Consider the following 22,174-nt stretch of genomic DNA (forward strand, 5'->3'; position numbering starts at 1 on the left):
TCCTTATTAGTAAATTACACAGTAATATAAAAATAAAAGCTTTTTTTTAAAAAGTAGTTTCAAGATATTGGTCTTTCCTCCCAAACATTTTATACAAAGAATAGATGCAGAGAAAAGTAAACATATTAAATAATTTTCCATCAGAATTTTCAAACAAAACTTCAGAAAAGAATTGGTATGAGCCATAACCAGTTTTGCATAATAGTCTTCAAAAGAAACCTCTTAAACAGTGAAAACTACTACATCCAGTACCACGACATAAGCTGTGGTTCACGGCATCAACATACACACGTGGCCCAACACACGGTGGTGGCCATACACAGTCCCAGTCTTTTCTGGGGCCTCCTGGAGACCTCACTTACCCCTCACACCCCTTCCCTGAGTGTTACATGTTCCAGATATTGCCTTTCACATAAGGCAACCTCTCCCAAGCAGACACACACCAATTTCAAGTCTTTACTTCCTTCTATTTCATATCCTGTCCCATGAGGTCAGAAAAATGTGACTTTGTTTCATTTGTGAGTCACAAGGTAACCTTGATCACAACTGAAAAGCCACAAGGAGTATAAAAAACATACTTAGATCCAGGCAAAAGGATGTGATGAGTAAAAAGTACAGGAACAAATCAATGTGAACCCTTCAAGTCCATGAAAAGGGCTGGCAGTTTTTGTTCCTTCTCTTAGTGGGCCTTATTTGTCCCCCAAGGAAGCCGATCCTTTCTAGCCTTTCTTTCAACGGGTCCTCAAAAAAAAAAAGCTCTATGAGAGCCTAAATTTTCACCTGTTTTCTTTACAGTTGTAATTCAAGAACTCAGGGATATGCTTGGCACTCAGGAGAAACTCACTAACTCCTTGTTGCATTAATTAACCAGAACGTTTGAGTCTTCAGCACTCCCCCACAGCTATCTTCAAGTCGGGTTATGATTTCTTCAAATTTCCAGGTTCAGTAATTACAACAGCTTAATTTTGGAATGAATGGAAATATTTAAGAAGTACTTACCAAGTGTCAGACAGTGGTAATGTAGCTAAGAAAAACTCTAACTCTCTGTCCTCCTGAATAGAATATGAATCTGTTCTATAGATAAATGAGGTGTTGGCACCTTTCCCATACTGTGGTTTAAAAACATATGGCCCCACATTCATTCATTCAGTATCTACAACAAATAGTGTCGACCAAATGCCAGAGGCATTGCACTAAGCATGTAAACCTTGTCAACCACCCTGGCAGAGAGAAAAATAGCCTAATTCAATACCAGACACATGCCCATTGAAAATACTTTCACATTTTAGAAAGTAGCATAAATGCCAACGTGACTATGTAGGACCAAGAAAATTGAAGTCCTATTTAAAATAAAACAGAACATATTTATGTTACAGATCTTGGGGACTTGTGGGGTTTTATATTAAAAACAAAAAATTTTTGCTATATACAAAATTGCTTGGATGCTAATTATTAGCGTAATACTTAAAACTTCAAGCAATGTTAAAAAAATTTACTATAATAGGTGATAGGCTAGTTTAGAACACATAGTCTAATCCTTTGGTCATCAAACTACTCCAGCTTCAACCAAGCGCAGAAACAGAATGCAAGAGGAAAGTCTCATATCTTGGCAATGAGGGTCAACTGCTCAGACCAAGGTAACTTTTTAGCAGAGTAATAACAAGTACCACACTGGCAAAATGGACTCGTTTAAATTTAATTCCTTTCCCCAGATCTTATTCATATTTTAGTAGAAAGGCTAATTAGCAACAATATACTCAAGAGGAAAAAAAAGGATGAGCATGGGGACAAATTAGAAGGGTCCTCTATGACTCACATACTTAATAACTGGCCTCTTTTTGAAAAACAGAGGTAACTATGATACAATAATTATTTTTCAAATACTTTTTGCATTGCTTTTGATATCTTCAAACCTCAGTAAAAACGCTATGCTTTGACCTAGATCAGTAGGCTACAATTAACATCAGAAGAACTCTATTAGTAGAACAAAAGTTGATGAACTACTGTTGGAAGCAGAGAAATAAATCTTGTCAAAACAAAGCAAAATTTCTGTCAATCTTTCAAAGAATGGTTTGGGGGAGCAGAGGAAGTATGCAAGGATTTCAGACACAGCAATGATGCAGCTGTAATTAATTTTCCCCCAGTTTTCACATCCGGTCATATCAGACTGCAAAGATTCCTATAATTCTGTTTGATGATTTTTTAAATATCTTGTTAAATCTGAATTTGATTTTAAAAATATTTGGCAAATGAAAGGGTTTGAGGGCCTCAAAACAGATCCACAGTGTTGTCTTCATTTAGGATTTTTCTAAAGCTATCCTCTCCCTGGATTCAACAACTCTCTCCTTAACTGTTGATAAACAAATTTTTAATTTGGCAAGCATTTTGTGAGCACCTCCACTGATACTGGAGTCATGAAATAATTAGTGAGACTACTCTCAGATAGCTTATAATTTCTAGGAGGAAAGAGGAGCATGACACCAGTGATTCAAGCCAGGAAAGGGGTTTCCAGCATCCCTCAGGAAGGGGTAAACTTTCTGAAAGAAAGGAAAGAGACAGCATGCTAGGTACACTGGAACCCAGGAAACCAAAAGCTCTAGATACTTTCTTTGATCAATTAAATGAATTGATTTTACACTGCAAATGCAATTTTATAGATGGTGAAAATCCATTCGGAACTCATCAGAGCTAAGAACTTTTCATTTATGTCCCTAAATACGTCCTGCCACTATTTTTTAAAATAATATTCTGCAAGCCAAAAAAAGAAAAAGCCTGAAATTTCTTTATCTCATGAGTAACCATGGAATGGTGTTCTATTCTTAGAGAAGAGACATTCATTTAAAATCCACCAAAAAGTAGCTAGTGAATTAGATCAAATTGGGTGGCATGGGGTTTTGTTGAGTACTTGATGCTGCAAAGACACTTTGCAAGAGCCCAGTGGGGTGGGAAGCAGGCTCTGAAGGCACAATGACATTCCTCCAGCGAGTTTCAAGCTGGAGGCTAAAAGCACCAGCCATTTCATTTTTCAGTCCTGAGACACATTCCTCACCCAGTTCAAAGGCCCAAGAAACACAAGCCTGCACACTTTCTGAAGGTCATCCCTTGCAGGGACTTGTGAGGGACCAAGCCCGCAAGATATTTTTAAAGACCCAGTTTTAGGAATAGAACCCTTTTTATCAGACTGTAGTTTCCTCTACATAACCCTCCGCTTCACCTCCCCACCTCCCCATCTCCCCACCTCCCCGCCTACACACACAGAGTAAAGCTGAGGCAAAAGGGAAAGTCTTAATTATAATCTCAATGACATCTAGGGTGCCCTACTAGTGGAAGTAAAGTATTTTCAGAAATTAAGTCATTACCTACTCTTTTAAAAAAAATGCAATATTTATATTCCTTAACCTGAGGAATGGGATCAGATTTGAAAGGAAGTTATTGTTTAGCTGTGGTTTAAAGCATACACTGGAATTGGGCAGGGGGGAAAACAGCAATCAAGGGAGGATTTGGGGGTTAGGTGGGAGTTGCCTAAAGTAGGTTATAGATACGCCGCTCAGCCAGGCCCTCGAAACATTTTCAGGATGTCCCTCCCCTTCCCCTACCATGACATACTTCCTACAGTGGCCCCATTTTGTTTTGTTCTGTAACCCTGGGAGCATTTACGGCATGGGGATTCTGGTAAAAGAAAAAAGCAAATGCTGACTGGTACAAGATCTGGGGGAAAGAATTACAACTCTGCCTCGGCTTTGAGTGGGATGTTACCAACCCTTTGGGTTTGCTTTCCGATAATTAGCAACTCTTGTTCCCAGATCTGGACTCATACTCAGGTGGGAAAACCTCTTTTAAGCCATTTAAAAGTCTTTGACCCTATTTTGGTCATGGCTCCCCAGCTCTCCCCACTCAAGTTTCAGTTCTCATCTGTTTCAGCTTCCGGGGTCTGTGGGGAGAGGGCAGTTTTGGTGAAGAGGTAGAGAAAGGATTGTTCAAGATGTCTCAAGCCCCCCTGGGCTCTGGATGCCTTTCCAGGACATTTCATTTCTAGTCCAATCTGAGCCATCTGAGGACTATTAGAAAGGAAAATTCTCCAGTCTAGGAAAACACCATGAATATTTTTACCAACCACCAATGGCATTAAAAATATAGACAACAGCCTGGTATGAGAAACTCCAGTAGTCACGTTTTTTGTTTTTCTCAGAGGTGAACTTCTAGCTTTCACTCATCCAGCAAGAGGCATTAATTCTTTTGAACTCTCAGAACTATGAGACTTCGGTGTCCAGAAACTCTTCAGAAAGATCCTTAACCTTTATACTTAATCCTACTACACTATATTAAGAACTAGTTATTCATTCAGTCTTAGAGAGGTTAAGGGCTGGGTGTTGAATGCTCAAGTACTACTATGAAAGTGAACTGGGGAAGTAAAGAAAGCTATAAAATGATAGTATGTGAAAATTTAGATACCTTCCCCTTCTCTATTAGGAGAAATGCTTCAAAGTTAGAAAAAGAGACCATTTTTTAACCAATGCTTTTCTTCTTCCTGGGTTATGTGCTTATTTTAACCTGACGATTCAAAAGAGGCATGGAAAATAGAGTACTTTTCTTTTTCCCTTTAACAGGAACAAAGCATTGAATCCACTGGAAGAGGTATCTTGTCTGCTGTGTTCCTTTCCTGCAGAAATGTGAGGTCTGAGCCTGTTCTTCCATGGAAGACTGAATTGTTGGGCATGTAACCAACTTTATATAACTAAGTTTCAAGATTTATGAGCAGCTCATCTCTAGAAAGATAAACAATAAAACAGTGTTGGTGGTGACCTCTGAGAAGACAAACTGGGGTACAGGAGTGGAAGGAAGCCTTAACGGTCACTCTATACCTCTAAAAAATGTGTAAACCACTTGAAACTTAGAGCACGTTACATGCATTGCCTATACCAAAACAGTAAAGGAAAAAAAAAGCTTGTATACAGCAAACTATCATAAAACTTGGTGGACTTTTTTTAAAAAATGCTTTTTTAAATATTTCTAGAAGAAACTACTACAAGCTTAAAAACAAGTATGACTGCACACCATCAAAACAAAGAAAAAGAGAGAAAAGAGAAATGACAAATCTCAAAAGAGATTATACTTCCCGCCAGAAGCAGGCTCAGGAACCAGAGATCAGAGGGCTAGAGGTTTTCACTACTAAAAATAAAAGCCACCCACCCAAAGACAGGGGGGAAATGTCCTTGAATATAGAGCTTCTAAGACCAAAAAAAGAGATTTCACTTTATTATTATTTTTTTTTACAGTTCTCATCCTCACCCCATGTTTCCTAACACTTACCAACGCATGACAAGTACTCACTAAACTTCTGCTCATGTAACACCTGGACCCCTCTCCTGGCTACTCCACTTAGACTAAAGATAACTTTTTCATGCTTCTTGCAAATGTTATGTTTGCTATCAAAAGAGCCAAAAATGAACCATTTTTCCAAAGGAGAGTTGCAACACTTTATAAACTCTTTCAATATACTAGTGTTATGGTGAGGCAGGAAGCTAAGGTTAGAATGATTAAGAAAAGTACAAAACTTTAAGGTAGATGGACACCTGAAGTGTAGGAGAAAATGCTAATGTTCATAAATTACACCTTCTGAATATTCCCTGGTGGCTTCTTAATATTTCCTGGTGGCTCAGATGGTAAAGAATCCGCCTGCAATGCGGGAGACCTGGGTTCAATCCCTGGGTTGGGAAGATCCCCTGGAGAAGGGCATGGCAACCCACTTCAGTATTCTTGCCTGGAGAATCCCCATGGACAGAAGAGTCTGGCGGGCTTACAGTCCATGGGTTTGCAAAGAGTCCGACATGACTGAGCAACTAAGCGACTAAGTGCGTGCACACATACCTTCTAAATCTTGATTTCTACCTTTCCCCAGCACCCTTCCCCCCACCCCCACCAAGTTCTGCCAGAAGAAATTTGGTAGTTCTTGGATAAACTCTCTTCATTCCCATTTTCATCCCCATTTCCTTGTCTCCATCCCCACCCTCTTAGCAAAACAAGTGCCATCTGGAATACAACAGGTGCTCAATGGTACTTATTGAGGCAAAAGGGGAGGGAAACCAACAGGAAATTGTAGTTTAGGGTTTGTCTGGCCAAAGAAGATGACTGACATTGAGGAAGGGAGGCGGGTGGCCTCTATAGATCTGGAAAGTTTTTCTGATTATTTCCACAATCCCTTAGACCCAAGGATAAGTATGATTATTCCTCACATTCCATAGAGCCCATTCAATAATTAAAAAAAAAATGGAGATTATTTTATTGGAGAATACTGAATAATAGTTAAATACATAGTAATTGGGAAGCTCCCCTGGAGAAGGAAATGGCAACCCACTCCAGTATTCTTGCCTGGGAAATCCCATGGACAGAAGAGCCTGGTGGGCTACAGTCCATGGGGTCGCAAAAGAGTTGGACAGGATTTAACGTCTAAACAGTAACAAAACAACAAAGTAATTACTGAATATTTCAGAGACCTTCAATTGCTCTATTTTTAGCAAATGTCTTTTTTTAAAATGTTGCCAGTCTCATTTATATCATAATCTTCATGAAAGTATGAATCATGACTCTGAGCAAAATTTAATTTGTTTGCCACACTAGATATATTTGAAGGAAAACAACAAAAAGAATGCCTCTTTGATCATTTCAACAAACATAACACAACTATCAATTTCTCAAGATGAACTAATACTGCTCAGTTACATGACCTAAATATGTCAAGGACAATCAGAGAACTCACACTTAAGAATTTTTTGGTCAACAGAAAAAAAGAGGGGAGGGTATAGTCTTTTCCTTACTACAGTCTTTCCCTTACTACAACTTGGGCTATACAGACATCTTCTTCAGCCTGACCAATTATCATCAGATGCATATGAATTTGGCTCTAACAGAGCCAGGGTGATGCTGGACAGGGTGACATAGAATGGAAAACAAAAACAACAAAATCAAGGAATGGCAAAGACCATGAATGCAACTCAGTTTACTCAATAAAATATTCAAACTAGGGTAATAAAATCACAAAAGTCTCCTCTCTGATTGAAGATAAATACAATTAAAATTATACTTGGACCCATATTCAATTCCATGGCCATCATTAACAAAAATGCAGAAAGGGGGCTGAAAAAGAAAAGCAGCATTTTTAAAAGCTGTGTTATGCAAAGACCACTGACTCATTGAAGAAGCACAAATAACATTTAGCCAAACAAATTTGTTTTAACAAACAGACTACAGCAGAGCCTGCAGCAAGACTATTAAGATGGAAAATGTTCCTCTTCCCATAGATGATAGTACCTTATACTTATCTGCTCTATTCTCCCCCTATTCCTTTAAATTAAGAATGGGAGAAATACTACCATTTTCATAATGGAAGATAAGAATAGAAAAAAAAAGATACACTAGTCCATCATTTTAAAAAGCTTTACAACTTATTTTTTGCCATATTTCACCATAGTTTGAAATGAGTATACTATGATACCATACTAATATTAAAATGTAATTCTGTTCGGGGGAGGAGCTAAGATGGCGGAGGAGTAGGACGGGGAGAACACTTTCTCCCCCACAAATTCATCAAAATGTAATTCTGTTCAAGTTCAAAGTGATTACAACTTCTGAGCCTATTTCAACATTTTTAAGAGAACTTTTCAAGTTTGCCACATAGCTATAGACTTTCATGGTAATGAAATAATGTCAATTACATAATTATAAATGTAGTACAGTATCTATAATTTTAAATACAAGAAAAGTACTAGTATAAAAAAAGTTACAGAATATTTAGTGTGAAACTGACTTCAAGTTAACCCACCAGAAGCAATTTTCCCTTAATACAATTTCCAGTAAGTCTGTAACATAAGGAAATAATTGAGGAAATGGTTTTCTTTAAAACAAAGGAAAACAAAATGGTGAAGCATTCCATTATACTAAAACTACCAACCCACCAAAATAAAAGGAATCATTTATATACAGTATAGCTAAGAAACATATCTGATTATAGGAGGAGGACTGGAAAAGCATAGGTCAATGAAGTTTTGAATGAAAGAGTCAATAGACTATTCTAATGATTTATGAAATCCATATGGAAGTGCCCAAAGGCTAGAACCTTCTGAAAGCATTGGCAACTGGTCAGGGAGGGTTACACTGGGTCAGCAAAGCACTGAACAGCTCAGACGACCAATCAAAAATCTGAAGCACAAAAACTGGACAATGCTAACTTCCGCCAGCAAGAGAAGCTTTGAGCTTTTTCACACACCTAACAGAGAAAAATAAAACTAAACAAAAAATTGTGCATGACTTCCTAGAGTTCCCAATTGGCCTCTCTGATTTCCTCTCCATTCATTCAAGTGGCTATCTCACTGAAGGATTCTGATGGAACAACTGAGAAACATTATCCATAAACAGACCACCAGCCCTATTCCAACAGAATAACATCATGGACGTGAATTGGTTAAAGCCTGACCTAAACTGTCAATAAGGAATCTTCCTACGAAGCAGGAGATAGGGGTTCGATGCCTAGGTCATGAAGATCCCTTGAAGAAGGAAATGGCAACCCACTCCAGTATTCTCACCTGGAATATCCCAAGGACAGAGGAACCTGGTGGGTTACAGTCTTGGTGGTGGTGTAATCAGTCCCTAAATCATGTCCAACTCTGTGACCCCATGGACCATAGCCCAGCAGGCTCCTCTGTCCATGGGATTTCCGAGGCAAGAATACTGGAGTGGGTTACCATTTCTTTCTCCAGGGACTCTTCCCCACCCACGGATTGAACCTGGATCTCCTTATTGCAGGCGGATTCTTGACCAACCGAGCCACCAGAAGCTACAGTCTATGGGATCGCAAAAAAAAGTGGGACAGGACTTAGTGACTAAACAACGGCATATTGTCAGGCAGGGAGGGGTGCTTCCAACAGCTGACCTTAAAGTGAAGGAATCAGCAGGTAACTTACATCCTTCAGTCAGTTCAGTCATGTCCGACTCTTTGTGACCTCATGGACTGCAGCACACCAGGCTTCCCTTGCCTATCCATCACCAACTCCTGGAGCTTGCTCAAACTCATGTCCATCAAGTCAGTGATGCCATCCAATCATCTCATCCTCTGTCATCCCCTTCTCCTCCTGCCTTCAATCTTTCCCAGCATCAGGGTCTTTTCAAATGAGTCGGTTATCCACATCAGGTGGCCAAAGTATTGGAGCTTCAGCATCAGTCCTTCCAATGAATATTCAGGACTGATTTCCTTTAGGACTGACTGGTTTGATCTCCTTGACATCCAAGGAACTCTCAAGAGTCTTCTCCAACTTATATCCTTACATAAATTTTATTTTTAAAAGGGGAGGAGGGAGAGGAGCCAAACTGAGTTTAGAGAAGGTTCTAAAAATTTAGACTGGTATAGTCAGGAAGGTTTGTCTTAAGGTCTGTTAAAACCTGAAAATGCTCCATCCAAATAAGAAAGGTTGAAATCAGTCCTGAATCAAATCAAAAGAGTGATTCAGAAGGTAGAACGGGACAGAACATTCTAAAGCACTTCATTACAACCGCAACAACAGCTTCTCCAGAAAGAACCCTCATTACAACTGACCCATTAAAGAATATCTGTCATTTTCTACAAAATATCACTATGTTTAGAGCTGCAAAAGAGGTTAGAATAATTTAGAACTAAATTCTCAAGTTACTGAAAAGGAATAGGTCCAGAGAAATTAAGCAACTTTCTCAAGGTCACCCGGCTTAGCAAAGGACACAGACTGTGTTACAACCCAAGATCTCTGGTTTCCAGAAACTGTTCTTTCCATTGTATCATTCAAGATGGCGTTAAATTATTTTCCAGAAATTTTGATAAACAAACAACAACAACTAAAAAGAATAGGGAGACAGGAGGGAAATATGCCCTTTTGAATTCCAAGTCTCTTACTATAAGACAACTTAGAGATAGTGTTTATTTGGGGGCGGGTCAGGGGGCAATCCGGAGAAGGCAATGGCACCCCACTCCAGTACTCTTGCCTGGAAAATCCCATGGATGGTGGAGCCTGGGAGGCTGCAGTCCATGGGGTCGCTAAGAGTCGGACACAACTGAGTGACTTCAATTTCACTTTTCACTTTTATGCATTGGAGAAGGAAATGGCAACCCATTCCAGTGTTCTTGCCTGGAGAATCCCAGGGACAGGGGAGCCTGGTGGGCTCCCGTCTATGGGGTCGCACAGAGTCGGACACGACCGAAGTGACTTAGCAGCAGCAGCAGGGGGCAATCAGATAAATGACTACAATATGTGAAATTTTTATGGATTTATTTTTAAAATAAAAAGCTACCCAAACAGTGGTAGAAATTATGAAAATTATGAAATGCTCAAGGTTTTTTGGAACAGAGAACCTTGCTCCCACCTGCTCAGACACAGTATTGGGGGACAGAATTACTCAGGGGGCATAGAGTTACTTCCTTACATTTTCACCTGCGATGTTTCAGTCGACACCTAAGGAAAAATGCTGCCTTTGGGGCTTATGATTCAGTGACTGCAACAGTGATTGCTGGCTGCTGAGAAATACTTATTTGAGAGGCATGGAGAAAAAGCATTCCATGGAATTTCTCTTTGTTATTTTCCCTCTTTACTGTAGAAAAGACAAATCTGAACAAATTTCCAATCTCATCTGATTATACAGCGCAGAGAAGTTTGGCTATGTTGAGGGAGCACAACACAAATTTAGCAAGCTTTCAAAATCAGCTCGTCCAGCCTGTCTGATGAGCTGTCACTGGGGGGGGGGGGGGGGGGGGGGGGGGGGTATCGGTTTTTTAGAAGCAATCCGCATTACCTCCAAACTCAGTAAGGAACCCTACTCAAGCTCTTATAATGAATCTCTAGATTCTCACGACTGGCAAAGATATATCAGATGTTTTCATTTCACTGGGAACTCCCGAGGGCCTAGGATGGTTAGTTTTTGTTGATCTTACCTAGCTTCGTGCTTTGCAAATTGCAAGCACTCTGTTAAGTGATAACTCCAAGGCAAATGCAAGCCAAACGTGTTTTCCGAATGATCCCCACACGGTGCCTGCCACAGCACTTGTATTTTCTACTCCAATGTTTTGTTTTGTTTTTCTCTCCTCCCTCCCAATAGTGAGAGAAGTAAATGTAAAACTCATGAGCCAACCCAATCAATCCTAAGCCACGTGCTGTAGTTTTCTGGGAAGGTGAAGGAACAGGAACGTGGCGTAGTAGTAAACCGTAGTAAAGAGAGGAGGGAAACAAAATGGGGCACGTCACATGGTCACGGCCTGGATTTTTCTCAATTAAATATAAGAGGAAGTGTGCGTTTCCGGCCTCTTGTCAGTGGGCTGGTTGGACTTTCTCATTCTTAGGATTCTGGCCTGGATGCACACTAATAGAGCCGACTGCACAACATCCTCTGGGAAGGGGGTGGAGGGGGCGTGTGTTTGGCTCCGTTTTCCCGGCTCCAGAGGGAAGGGGTGGCGGGAGAGAGGTAGGCTACAGCCCGGATGCCTGGCCCGCCGCCCACGCCGGACCCCGGCCCAAGGCCCCCAATCGACCCCCTTCACCCGAGGCCCCACCCCACCGCTGCTGCAGCACGGCCTGCGCTCGCGCTGATTGGCTCTGGAGGGGGCCAATCAGCGCCCGGCTGCCCCGCCCACTCGGGGCCAGTCTCTGCCGCGCTCTGCTGGGGCCAAGGGCTCGGCGGCGGTTGCCGCTGCCGCCGCCGCCGCCCACCACGCGCGGTGCGCGGAAAGGGGCCCGGCCGCCCCCGCGCCCTCGGGCAACCGGCAACGGACCGGGTGGGAGTCTGAGGGTAGCCTCCGCGTCGATACTAAGCCCCCCAACCCCGGGCCAAAAGGGGCTTGCAGAAGGGAGGGGGAGCCAAGCGCCAAATAAATAGGCACGCAAGAAGCAGAGGTGACCGTGGATATGAGAAAGTGCCAGACAAAAAGGCCACACAGCGAGGTGACAGGAGGGAGGAACGGGGAAGGAGAAATGAGAGGCAGACTTGGAGGTAGGAGTCCTGGAAATCACAAATAGGAAATGCAGTGGAAGGAAGAAAAATGGACTTTTTTTTCCAAGGGGACAGAACAAAATGACCAAAAAAAAAAAAAAAAAGGAACCTAAAATAAATGGCAAGAGCCTATGTCTTTGCCAAAGCCTGCTCTACCTGCCCAGCTGCAGTTTCCAAACAAAACAAACTTGAGGTAAACGCTGGTTGAAGATAGCTGGCTGCTGTGCCCTTTCTGCCCTGCTTTTGGGGCTCTCCATTAACTCTCTGGGGAGAGTAGGCCACAAGTACTGCGAAATTCTGAAATGGAGCCAAAGAGAGAGAGAGAGGAAAAAAAAGACAATGGCAGGAACATGAAATAAGAGGTGGGAAACAAGGGGGATGGGAGAGGAGGGTGCCGGAAAAAAAAGAAAAAAAAAAAAAAAAAATCCAGCAGGTTAGAACCCAGAGGAGACACCGATGGACGAGAGAGAAGAGAAACAGAAAAGGTGATCAGACAGAAGGTGAATCAAGGGCAACCAACACTCCTGGGCACCTGCGCTAAATGCCTCAGAAACATTTTCCTGTAACAGACGGTGAAAAACATTCAACAAGCAGAGACGTTTAAAATGAGGGGTTAAGGGAAAGAGCACACACACATCTCCAAGTCCCTCATTCCTTTTCCTGTTTTAGGTTTTACCTGAGAAATAGGAAAGACAGGCAAAGATAGCAATTGCTGAGAAGTTAGGAAAACAACGTTTTCACAAAGTAACATACTCCTTCCCAGGCAAAGGGGTTTGCCACAGACAGGCTTGATTTCTTTTTGTTTCATATGATAATTACCTATTAAATTACAAATATAAAGGCAACAGGGCAAAGGCAAACAAGCAGAATTCAAGATGTAAATGTGCCAAGTAGCATTTGGTGCCTCACTTAAAACACACACACACACACACACACACACACATACCCTCACCTCTCTCCATTTACATCTTACAAATACACATTGTAGAATTTTTCTGGCATGGTGCTGTCCATTGCTGGTCTATTGCTGCTCCAAAATTATTAAGGAATGATTATATGGTTGTTCCAGAATACTATATTTTTCCCTCAGAAAGTTAAGAATAGAAGATTGTTTTGTTTGGGTTGGTTTGTTTTTAATGTATCCTCCATAAAAGGAGGATTTTATTTTAAAGCCGTTTTGAAAAATGAAAACTTTATTTGGTCAACTTCCTTCAAAGCAAAATATTATTTATTCTACTTTCAAAAACAAAAAAAACCTCATCAAATTAAGAAAACAGGTGAGGAAAACTTATTGTTTCTTAGCCTCTTCTTTCCTCTTTAAAACCAAAATCTTGGTTCTGCTTGGATTTTTTTTCCCCCTTCAAACTCCCATTCTTTATAAATGAGAAACTTTGCAACACAAACAGTTAAAGTGTTAGAGGGATCCACATGTCCCAAAACATCATTTGAAACAACCAAAATTTTTACTGTTGATGCACACAATTAAATCTCTCTTCTAGAGAAGGAATCATGAATATAAATCTAAATACTAATCAAATAAATGTTTTGCATAATATATATCCCCTAAAATCTTAGTTTGAATGTTTCTATACCTGTACCTTGTTCCAGAAAACAGCAAATGATATGGGTCAAATATTAGAATCAATAGGAATATGAACCCAATATACACATGAATTTCTTATGGATGGGCACATATTAAGAATAATGTAAAAGCACATTAAATGAAACATATATAAAAAGGTTATCACAAGATAATGTTTGTCAGAATAAAGTGTTTCCAAATGCTGGAAACATCTACATTGCCAACTCATCACATTATTTGCAAACTATACTCCTCTCCTCTTCCCACAATTATGACCACCAGAAAAAAGGCTCAACAGAATGAAGGGTAAGCTATTAGAAATGTTTTTCATTTTCAGTACAGCCTTAGCCACAGAAGACCTGAAGCCAACTTTCAACATTTAGTGAGGCATCCACTCTAGAATTTAAAAGGTAAACAGTAAATATCCTACAAAGGAAGAGGACAAGGTTTAGCCCTTACATTCAATGCAGATGAAAACTAAACTCTTCCATCTCCCTGACTTAATATTTCTTTTCAAAGTAAAAATGTTAAGTAATTTTACAGAAGATGTACAGTAGCCCCCGTATGATCTATGTGGGGGTCTCTGTACAGGCCTTTGCAAGAACAGACAACTGTAAGGCTGACACGGTGGGATGAATTTTCATAACTCTTAACTCAATAATGGGTCCCAGATGCATGCAGACTTCACTGTGTAAAAGCAGCCATGCCTGTGAGGTGATGGGTCCGTGTGTGGGTAATATTTCATAAATCTTCATTCAGAAACAAAATGTCACCAATAATTACTTTTTAAAGAGAGTCATAGACAGACAGCTAGTTCTCTAAATCTGTAAGCCTAAAGCAAGCTCGTACTTCTGAATCTTTTTAGGGCAACAGGAATAAAAATTGATGTTTCCCACTACTAGTTATGTTGCCTTGGTATTGTGAAATCACAGAACTAAAGTGCACAGGGCGACTTGATAAGATCACCCTCAAGAACTCTGAGAAATTACCTTTATATGAAAGGCTTAGCCCCTGGATTAACAAATATTTTTGTAGAACTGTCCCTTCTAGAGACTGACCTCAGTGTATAGTCAAAAGAAAACTTCCATAAGATCAAGGTTCTTACAAACGAACTTCACAAACCTCAGAACTGGTATTAACAGGATACATGTCTTGGAAATACTAAAGTACTTCACTTGGGAAACTCAAGAGGAAAAGCCCTCTGGAGTGGCTGCTCCTATAGATTTATCTAACCATCAGGCACATGTCCCCTCCTGTGCCCAGACCTCTCCCTCCCAGGAGTGCACTCCCTACAGAAGCAGAGGGAGGAGAGGGAAGGGCCCTGGGGCACAGAATTCGAGCACCAGGTTAAAAGCAGTTTTGTCTTCTGACTTTGTCACCATGAAACGCACCTGCTGTGATGTCCAGTTGAGCTACTGGAGGTCCTCTGGCTGCTTCTGGAAAGTGATGCTGGCATAGGCGCTTAGATCCTCGCTGGAGCGGCTGGTGGGGCCGCTCTGACTACTGCCCAGAGGCTGATGAGGGGCCGGGAGTGGAGGAGGCTGCGGTTGAGGTGGGCGCTCTTGAAGGCGCTGTTTGAAGTCCTTGACCAAATCCAGGTCTATGTAGTTAAGACCATTCTCCAAACCCCCAGCGGCCCCGCACACTTGGGCCAGTTCCTTGGGGGCTCCCCCGAGCTCCCCAGGCCTCAGCCACACGTTCTCGAAGGAAGCAGAGCTGTGGCGTTTGACATCCTCAGCGCTGCTGCTACTGCCGCCACCGCTGCCCCCAACGGCAGCCCCGGCTCCGAAGGGCATCGTGTTGCCCACCCGGGTGGCACTGGGCGTAGAGGAGAAGGTCTCGGAGCTGTGCCGCCTCCTGCACCCTTGAGGGTCGGCACGGATCACTTTGGCACTCTGGTTGCGGTTGGGACTGAGGTTCACCCGCGTGAAGGCGCTCGGGCCCCCCAGGAGGGCCGAACGGGCCGCCAGCTCTCCTGTTCCCGGAGGCGCAGTGGAGGAAACAGAGGCCGTCGAGGATGAGGAGGGAGTGGCCGCAGTGGCCCCGGGCAAGCTGGCATCCTCCACAACGACGCCGGTCCGCATGTCGGCGTAGCTGATGGGCGCGACAGGTGAGGTGTCCACGTAGCTCTGCCTGGGACCGCCCATCTGCATGGTCATGTAGTCGCCGCGGCTGCTGGGCACTGCCCTAGTCGGCCTACACACGCTAGCAGCTCCAGGGGGCGCCGGGCCCACCCTGCCCGGCTGGACCCCCACGCTCTCCTGCCAGGTGGCCCTCCGGCCCGGCCCCAGGTCCATGTTCATATACTCTTCTGCGCCCGTCTCCTCCTCTCTGGGAGCTGGCTGGAGCTGGGACGGACACCTGATGGAAGGCGAGCTGTGGGACGCCACCGGGCCCGATATGTAGCCTGGCTGATCGCTCCCAAATTCAATATTCACATACTCCCCTGGGCTCTTGGGCTCCGGAGGGAGCAGCAAGGGGGGCGGCGGCTGCTGCTCTCGGGCCCGAGGTAAGGTGCTGGCCTTGGGATCCCCCAGAGACAGCCTCGTGGGCCGAGCCAGGCGGTTGTTGGTCTGGGCAGCTGTGTCCACCTTTCGAGGCAGATGGGCCTGCAGGACCTGATGATGGAGATGCGGGAGGCCAGGCTCCGGCCGAGCCCCACAGTATCCCCCGCCCAGGCTGTCGCTGCTGGTGGACGAAGAGGAATCTTCTGCGGCCGCAGTGTAGAGGAGTCGACCGGAACTTGTGGAAAGGCGGATGTGCTGGTGGTGCCGGGGCTCCTCCAGCTCCCCAGGACGCTGGGTATGCTTAAAGGACCTTGGCAATGAGTAGTAGGAGAGGACGGGCTTGTGCTGGGGGTCCTCGGGGCCATAATAGCAGTCGGAGGGGCTGCTGGTGTTGGAGTCCCCGACGGGCGACATGTTCATGTAGTCACCTGCACAAGACAAGAGTTTGCCACTACCGCTCTCCACCGGAAGTTTGGGGTGTGGCAGGGCGTGAGAGTGGTGGCCCCCTACCCCGTTTGTCCAAAGCTTGCCATAGCTGCTCCCAGAAGGGGCGGCACCACTGCTGCTGCCACCGCTGCTGGGCCCACCTCCAATGTCAGGAGAGCAGCTGCCGCTTGGGGACATCATCATGTAGCCGTTGGGGTCCACTCTCTGGGGATGGCGTCTGATGGGGTTGATGATCTGTTGCGGGGCAGACACGCTCTTGGGGCTCATGGGCATGTAGTCCCCACTGCCTTTCCGGCTGCCGGGCACTGGGGCCACTCCTGGGGACATGGGCATGTAGCCATCATCAGTGTGAAGGCTGGAGGTGTCTGGGCGGTGGTGGCCCCCACGCCGCTCCAAGGGGTGCATTTCCAGACCCTCCTCTGGGTAGGAGTGGGTGGGCACGAAGGCGGAGTGCCGGTAGCCGGGTACTCGGCCTCCACTGCCACCTCCTGGTGGGTAAGCGGGCATCATTTCGGTATATTCCTCAATGGAAGCCACAGAGGACTGAGACGGGGTTTTCTGGTGGGAAATGGTAGGTGAGGTGCCCGCAGAGTGAGTCCGTTTTCGGAACCGATTATCCAGATCTGCCGCACCGGCTGCTTCTTCTCCTGACAGGGCTGGGCTCGTGCCCAAGCCGGCGGCTGGCACGTAGCGGTGACCATTGCCACCCCGGGGCAGAATGTAGTGGCCATTGGGGGCAGTGAGGGTGGAGGCCCCCTTGCCTCCCATGCAGATATAGTTGCTTAGCTCCTCCTCACCCCGGGCGGGCGGGGTGTGGCCCAGGGAATCTGGGGTGACGCTGCGGAAGGAACTTCGGAAATCGCAGGGACTGGAGCCATACTCATCGGAGGAGATGAAGCCGCCATCACTGGGGGAACCAGACACAGAAGCACTAGACCGCCGCGGGAAGAGGCAGTCTGAGGTGGAGCCATGGCCACTCGTGCTGCTGGACGACAGACTGACAGGGCTGGTGGCGGAAGGCGAGCAGCGAGAAGAAGGCATGGGGATGGAGCGGCTGTGGTTGAGAGGCGGGTGCAGCCGGGAGCTGCCTCGATGGCGGTGGGCGTGGGTCCTGTTGGTGCTAGGACTCACAGGACTGCCGTCCACTGAGGCGGGGCGAGACATGGTGCCTTCGCCATCACTGGAGGCACGCACGCGGAAGGAGCCCTGCTTCCCGCCCACCAAGCTGGCCGGGGAGGTGGCTGTGATGCTCTCGGTGCGCGAGCGGCGGGTCAGCCCCACCTGGCTGGGTGGAGGGTTGTTGAGGTGGTGCCTCCGCAGGGGCACACTGATGGGGTTGGAGCAGTTGGAGGAGGACTGGCTCTTGCTTCTAGGGCGGAACTCATCGCTCATGGCCCGCATGGCCTCCAGGATTGTCTCGTGCATGTTCTGGGCCACCACGGAGTCGTCCACCTGCATCCAGAACTCCCCCGGGCCCGTCACTGCGGAACGGCCCACTTCGATGAAGAAGAAGTTCTCTGAGTGGCCGCAGCGCCTGATGTTCATCAGCTGCAACACCACGGCCGCCGCCTCCGAGTTCAGCTTCACGAAGCTGATGGTCTTGCTGGTCAGGCAGAGGCGGTAGATGCCAATCAGGTTCTTTGTCTGACCCAGGCCCTTGGGTTTCAGGATCACCTGCCAGACCTCCTTGAAGGCGGGTCCTGGGGGCACGTCCCCATAGCTCAAGTCCTCACCGGCCTCCCCGAGGCCGGAGCTGCCACTGCAGCTGCCCCCGCCACCTCCCGCCCCAGGCGCCGCGGCCCCGTCGTGGTGGCCCTTGGCACGGTTGTGCAGCTGCAGGAGGGCCTGGTACCAGCTGTCCTGCTCGGCCTCGCTGTCTGCCGCGATGGCAAAGTGCTCGTCCCGGGTGTAGAGGGCCACCAGGTGCTTGTTCTTGGAGTCCGCCCGCTTGTTGATGTTGAAGCAGCTCTCCAGGGGGATCGAGCGTTTGGGGGCGCTCGACTTGTGCCGCCACTTCTTCTCGTTCTCGTAGTACTCGAGGCGCGCAGGGCCCCCAGCCTCGCTGGCCGCCCGCAGCACGAAGAATCGCTTGTGCATGCTCTTGGGTTTGCGCAGGTAGCCCACCTTGCGCACGTCCGAGAAGCCGTCCGTCTCCGGAGGGCTCGCCATGCTGCCGCTGCTGCCGAGCAGAGGGAGGCGCCGAAAAACAACCGGGTGGGGGGCGGAGGCTCCTAGCCGCGGCCCCGCACATGCAAACAGGGCTGGAGGAGGCAGAAACCCCGACTCCGAAATCCACACCGCCCTCTGCGCCGGAGAGGGGCGGTCGAGGGAGGACGCAGCAGCTGCGCCAAGGAGATAGCCCCGACCCGAGTTTACTGGCGTTTCATGCCCTGGGGGGGAGGCAACGCGTCCGGCGCGAGTGCAGCCCGGATCCCCCGAGAGCCAAGTCTCTTCTCAGCCGCCGCGGTCGGGAAGAAGCTAAGATGCATCTCTCACCGCCGGGGCCAGAGTCCGGCGCTGGCAGGCGGCGGCCCGGGCGGGCGGGCGGGGTGTGTGTGTGTGTGTGTGTTGGGGGTGCGGGGGGGGTCCTAGCCTGGCCCCTCCAGGCGCGCGCGCGCGCCTTCCCTCCGGAGTTCCTCTCTGGAAGTAGCGATTCCCGAGGCAAATTAAATATCCTTGGGCAGGGGGAGGCGAGCTGCCAAGTCCCAACGTTGCACGGGGTTCTCCCTCCTCCTCCTCCTCCTTCGCCTCTTCCTCCGCCTCCTCCCACCTCCCGACCGTCCCCGCCGCCACCAGCCGCCCAAATACCAGCTCAATCGCGGAGACCGCGGCGCTGCGGCTGTTGCTGTTGCTGCCGCAGCCCGCGGACGCGTCCTCTGCAGCCCCCGATCGGGCCCATGTCGGCGGGCGGAGAAAGTGGCTTTTCCACGCGAAACGCGACTAGGCAGCCTGGGGAGCTGGGGGCGCGCCGAAGGGACAGGCTCATCCCTGCCCCTCGCTCCAGTCGGCCGGGGAAGAGGGGAGGGGACGAGGGCGGGAGGCGAAGGCGGGGCGGGGTGGGGGGGGTCGGGGGTGCTAGGGGGAGGCTGGGGAAGGAGTCGGGGGAAGACGCCTCTTCCCCGGGAGGCGCTGCCGCTACTTCTCCCTCCTCCCTCCTCCTCCTCCGAGAGTTGCCGAGAGCCCCAACCAAAACAAGCGGCGGCGTCTGGCTCTGCGCGCCGACCGCGCCGCCGTCTCACTCGGGAGGAGAAAAAAACACGTGACGGAGCCTCCGCGCTCCGCAGCCCGGCCGCCGCCGCCGCCGCCGGGAGGCTCCCGCCCGGGTCTCTACATTCCCGGCCGAGCCCGCCCCGCGCCCGCCCCTCTCCGCCCCCCGGCCTTGCCGCAGAGGCGTCCGCGCCCGGCCTCGGCACCGCGCTCGGGCAGCGCCCCTACGCGGCCGGCAGCCCGGGCTCAGAGCCGGCCTCCTCGCGCGCCACCCAGGGCGCCCCCCGGCCCGCAGGAATCCCCGCCGCGGGAGCGGGCGGGGGTGTTTGGGTGTCTCCCCGAAAGCACGAGGGGAGTCTGGGAAAACGGGGGGGGGCGAACCCGGGAAGACGCAGGAGTGAGGGTGGGGGGCGACGGGGGGGGGGGGCCACTGCGGCTACTGGGCCCTGCGTGGGAGGGCCCGGGGAGGAGGGGACTCGAGAGCTGGGCTGGATCTTACCTAACAGGTAAGAGCAGCCCCTCAGGAGAGAGTGTTTCTAGTCAACGCTTTTTTTTTTTTCCTTCCCTCCCTGGAAATCTAAAAGCTGGATTTCAGTTTAAGTGTGATAGGCCATGGTGATATCTGTATTTTCGTGAGGTTTTACTAAAAGACTTCCGGGCCAGCCTTTCACCTTGGAATCCCCGAATTTGCTGCAGTGAAGTACCACGAAAGAATAGAGGGACGCCCAAGGGCAGCGACTGGGGGAGGGAAGGAGGAGGTTATGGTCACTCCCAAACAAGAAGAGTTCGGGGGAAGTGTCGTGTGTCCGGAATGGTGGGATTAGCTGCTGATCCATTAGGGAGAGAATGTAAATATCACAGCTTCTCCCCACCCCATCCCACTCCCGCCTCATTCTAGCGAGCGGTCGAGGAGTCACACCTTGGGGGTGAAGCCTTGGGGAGAAAATGAGACGCCCCTTATCACATTCCGAAATCTATTTGTGATTAAAAAAAGAAAAGTTAGGGACCTACAGAGGGTTCGTAAGGCCAAAACCCTACTGGGTAAACATTGGCCGAAGTGTCTGTTTCACACACAGCTTCCACACCCATCGAACCACCCCATAAAATTTTTACCCTTGACTACAAGGATAATCGTGAGAAAACAAGGACGGTGCCAGCTGAGCTGTACAGGAAAATGGGTGTTTCGTGGGTAGCAGAGGTCAGCAGCTTGGGTCTACTTGCGGAGACTCTTAGGCTGTTAGCTTGCGGTATCAATCACCACAAGCAAACGCTCCCCAAAGTTTTTTGTTTGTTAAGGTGATCTACAGATCATTAAGGACCCTTTAAAAAATGACTCCTCATCTGTTTGACGTTATTTTATTTTACCACCCCAGTCCTGGCCCGTTTGGGAGTCTCCACCACCCCCTCGGCGCAGGAGACCCTCCCTAGTAGCCTGCTCTCAAGCACTACCCGAGGCTCGCGGCAGTGGAGGCGCTGGGCATGCGCTGGGCAGGACCCGCTGGGCTGCGGAGAAGCCAGCCTGGGCCTAATACCGGGCTGAGGGGCGGGGAGAATTTCTTAGGATAGACTGCTGATTGGTGGGGCTGCCTGTCTTTCAAACCTTGCACTGCAGGAGGGGAGGTGGGGAGAGAGGGTGAGGGTACCAAGGTAGGTTGCAAAGCGTAGTAAAAAAAAGAAAGAAAGAAAAAGAACCAAAGGCGCCATTCAGCAGCGTGTGATACGTGAACTGGGGTAGCCGGTAACTGTAGAGGAGCTACACCCCACCAAAGCCTGGTAGCTTTTCATTTCTTCCCTCACCTTCTTATTCCCTGCCATCATGCAGCCTCATCTGAGCCTCGTTCATCTGTAATTTGTGTACAAGCTGTTGAATTGAAAGCCCGCCCTTCTCTCCCTCTGACAGCTTGGTGATGTGGGCACACGTGCCCACAACAGCAAAGCTATAAATAGCAGATGTAATCCGGTAACTAGGCGGCAATGACAGTGACCGGGATTCTGGGGGAATAGCGTGTTTTATGAGTAGAAGAGAATGCGAATAGGGAAGTCTGAAGTTAGTAGTAAAGTAATTGTGAGGTTTTACCCTTGGAGAGGGGAAAAAAAGTAAAAGTGTTGTTTACTAGTAACAATGTAATCTAAGGCCAAAGGGCTTTTTACAAGTTTGATGTTCAGCGCAGGGTGGGGGTGGAGAATATTTCACATTTTGTAGGAAAAATAATCCAAACCCATTTACTTTAGAAATGATGCCTCCGTTCAAAAATAAAGCTAAATGAAGGTAGTATACCTCTATGGGAAACAAAATACTCTTTTCTAGGAAAAAGAGGGATCTGAAAGATCAACTTAATTTGCAAATATTTTAGAAAAATCTTCACAGAAAGGTTAGAATTTTGATCATATAAAAATGTTATTTTTTATTATAAAAGCTTTAAAAAAAAAA

The 22,174-nt window shown here is 47.4% G+C and overlaps 1 protein-coding gene across 1 annotated transcript in view; it reads right to left on the bottom strand.

Annotated features, from left to right (window-relative positions):
- Window positions 1-19,674, bottom strand: part of IRS1 (insulin receptor substrate 1) — a 64,596-nt gene extending 44,922 nt beyond the window's left edge. The window contains exon 1 of the mRNA XM_055573612.1: window positions 14,974-19,674. Within this exon, the coding sequence (XP_055429587.1) occupies window positions 14,995-18,705 (3,711 nt within the window). The 5' untranslated portion in view covers window positions 18,706-19,674 and the 3' untranslated portion in view covers window positions 14,974-14,994. The remainder of the gene's footprint in view (window positions 1-14,973) is intronic.
- Window positions 19,675-22,174: the final 2,500 nt, after the last annotated feature.

This window comes from Bubalus kerabau, chromosome 3 (genome assembly GCF_029407905.1).
Source record: "Bubalus kerabau isolate K-KA32 ecotype Philippines breed swamp buffalo chromosome 3, PCC_UOA_SB_1v2, whole genome shotgun sequence".
Lineage (NCBI taxonomy): Eukaryota > Metazoa > Chordata > Mammalia > Artiodactyla > Bovidae > Bubalus > Bubalus kerabau.